This window comes from Rhinopithecus bieti, unplaced genomic scaffold (genome assembly GCF_001698545.2).
Source record: "Rhinopithecus bieti isolate Rb0 unplaced genomic scaffold, ASM169854v2 scaffold_6904, whole genome shotgun sequence".
Lineage (NCBI taxonomy): Eukaryota > Metazoa > Chordata > Mammalia > Primates > Cercopithecidae > Rhinopithecus > Rhinopithecus bieti.
This window is the reverse complement of record NW_016805192.1, coordinates 231436-234125: the sequence shown is the minus strand read 5'-3', so window position 1 is coordinate 234125 and position 2690 is coordinate 231436. Positions and strand designations below refer to the sequence as shown.

Genomic DNA, 2690 nt, shown 5'->3' with positions numbered 1-2690 from the left:
TGGGTGGGTGGGCTGGAGGGAGGCGAGGAGAAGAGCCCCAGCCCTGCCGCGGCCCACCCCAGCCGGCGCCCCACCTTCCCCGGACGCGGCGGAGAAACCGGGCCGCGGGCAGACAAGAGGCGAGTCTTACCACCAAATTGGGTAGCCAGCGAGGACCCTGGTGCCACCGAGCAGGAGGCCGAGGAGCAGCCCGAGCAGGTGGGGCTCCATTAGAAGCGGCGCCGAGGAGGAAGTTTGCCCGCGACCATGAAGAGGGGGAGCGACGCCCCCAATAGTTGGAACAAAGTCCACTTGAGATTGGAAATGACTTTCGGGCTTGTCAGAAGCGCACCTCCACCCGCAGCCGCCCCCCTCCCGAGCCCAGCGCGGAGCAGCCGGGTTTGAGGATGTCAGCGAGCAGCCAATCAGCGCCCGCGGCCTAAGGTAAGAGATGAGTCTGTAGTTCAGCCTGTCAATCACGCTCCCCTCCCGCCCGGCCCACAACTCGGGCTCCGGGAAGGGCATCGCCCAGCAAACTTGGGCAAAGCCCGCGCCCCGGACGCCGCGGGGCTTCGGGAGGATGCGGTGGGCCGGACCCTCTGCTACCGCCGCGGCCCCCCGCTGGCCAGGGTTAGGGCGCCGGGGTTCTGAACCAGGTGTTCACGTGGCGAGGGCTTGGCGTGGGCATGAACGGGTGGCTCCTCTGCTGGCGGGGACCGTGACCCGTTGGGACGTGGGCCCGCGAGGAATCGAGGGTAGAAAGCACAGGGATGTTTCCAGAAGCCCCTCTCGGGCAGGCCAGGATCAGGGGGTGGGGAACGCACCCCTCCCAGCTTCCAGCCTCCAGAGTCCGCCTGCCCACCGGCCTCTAGTCGTGGCCGCGGGAGGTCGCTTCCCGGGTGTCCGAGGAACGTGCGGAAAAGTCCGCTGAGGCTCGAAGGTCTGGCTGCGGGCGGCGCCGGGGGACGGAGCCGAGTGTCATTTGAGTCTTTTGTCAGGGATCAGATCGGTATCGGGACCTCCTGCTGCCTTTGCATTTCCTGCAACTGACACCAGCGGCCAGTCGCATTTCCTGCTCTCAGAGTCGGGTCACTTTCTCCTCCTTGAGGGGTTCAGGCCCGACCTCTGGCCAGGGTCGGAGGTATGACCCACAGCTTCACTGGAATTCTTAGTTGGACCATCAGGGACCGGTGAAACGCGCAGCTCTGGCCGAGGGCGGCCCAGGTCCTTGGAGGACCTTGCTGCCCTCCGGAGCGCCCCTCACTGCCTGACTGTCCCGCCTGAGGCCCCGGTTCTACTGATAGGGAGCTCCAGACTGGGGTTTGACGATAAAGGCTCTAGCGCTGTGCGGACACCAAATGCTTCCAGATACCCACCCCTCCCCACAGGAAAGGAGTCCTTCCAGGCCCCCTCGGGGCTTGCTTCCTCTCCTCTCCCTCTCCAGAGCGAGGAATTCGGTCTCAGCCCTGGGTGGTATTGACATCGTGGTCAGGTTTTGGGGACTCACGCCCGGTCACCTGGGTGCCTTCCCCTAGGCCCCCTCCCAGACCACCTGAGGCACCAGGGCTCTGCGCAGCCCGCGTCTGGGGTGAAGGAAGAACTGCCGGTGGGGAGCGGGGACCGCTGTGTAGGGAACCGTGGCAGAAAGAGCAGAGAATGAGCCGACCGGAGTCCCACAGAGGCCTGGAACGGCGGGCGTTCCACCAGGTGGGGGCCACAGCTGGAGGAAGTCTCACGCCAGGAGGCCATTCCTGGCCTTTGATCTGAGCGCCCGTACCCACAGCTCGAACCTGCTGCCTCTTCTGGTCGCCGAGCCCTCTCCGCACGCGGCTGCTGCCGGCACAGGGAGCGCGGGGAAATGGCCCTGGGGGCACCAAGGGTCGGGAGAGCCGCCTGGGCTTGTCACGGCTTCTGCTGCGTTCCTAGCCCAGTGCTGGACTGGAGGGAGTGGGAGGGGTGGTTGAAAGAGAGGAGGGAAGGGGAGGAAAAGGAGAGACCGAGAGGAGGAGGAGAGAGAGAGGGGCTCAGAGATGAGAGAGATGCTGAGACAGAAACCAAGAAAAGGGTGGCGGGAGAGGCTGAGCCACCAGCCTGAGGAAGAAAGGGGCAGGGGTGAGGCGGAGAGGACCAAGGAGCTGCAAGGCGAAGACAAATCGTGAACCTGCCCAGGAGTGGTGAACCTGGTGGGGGCTGAAGAGATGGGGATCCCTAGAGATGCTCCTCATGGCTGGGCTGATTCTGGGGCACCCTGTTTCTGATTCACCTGGAAAGGGGGTTGCCATTGTCATGAATGCAGAGCCTCAGGAACAAGGCTCTGGGAGTGGAGAGCTTTCCACATACATCCCTCTTGGATGGAGGCCTGCTAGTTCCTACCTGGAGTCCTGTCCCACCCACAGGGCTCCCAGGTGGCTTTCTAATCAGAGCTGCCTGCTGGAGTCCTGCCCAAGTGCTGGGGAGTTCCAGAGCCCCATGACAGTGGTGCTGAGAGCTGGAGAGGGCTACCTTCCCTGGCCAGTCAGACACCACTGTGGATGCAGTGTGGTGGGGCGACAGGGCCTGGACTTGATGGCCTCTTGGGGTCATTGCTGGGCCGCAAGACTCCACAGGTGCCAATGCTGTGAGGTGGGGGCAAAAGATCCGGGGCTGTCGGTGGGGGTGTGTGTTGGCTGAGATATGCCCAGCCAGCATCCTGGGTGCTGTGAACAAGACAA

General features: G+C 64.1%; 1 protein-coding gene across 1 annotated transcript in view; it reads right to left on the bottom strand.

Moving 5' to 3' along the window:
• Window positions 1-367, bottom strand: part of WNT3 (Wnt family member 3) — a 54220-nt gene extending 53853 nt beyond the window's left edge. The window contains exon 1 of the mRNA XM_017871604.1: window positions 131-367. Within this exon, the coding sequence (XP_017727093.1) occupies window positions 131-210 (80 nt within the window). The 5' untranslated portion in view covers window positions 211-367. The remainder of the gene's footprint in view (window positions 1-130) is intronic.
• Window positions 368-2690: the final 2323 nt, after the last annotated feature.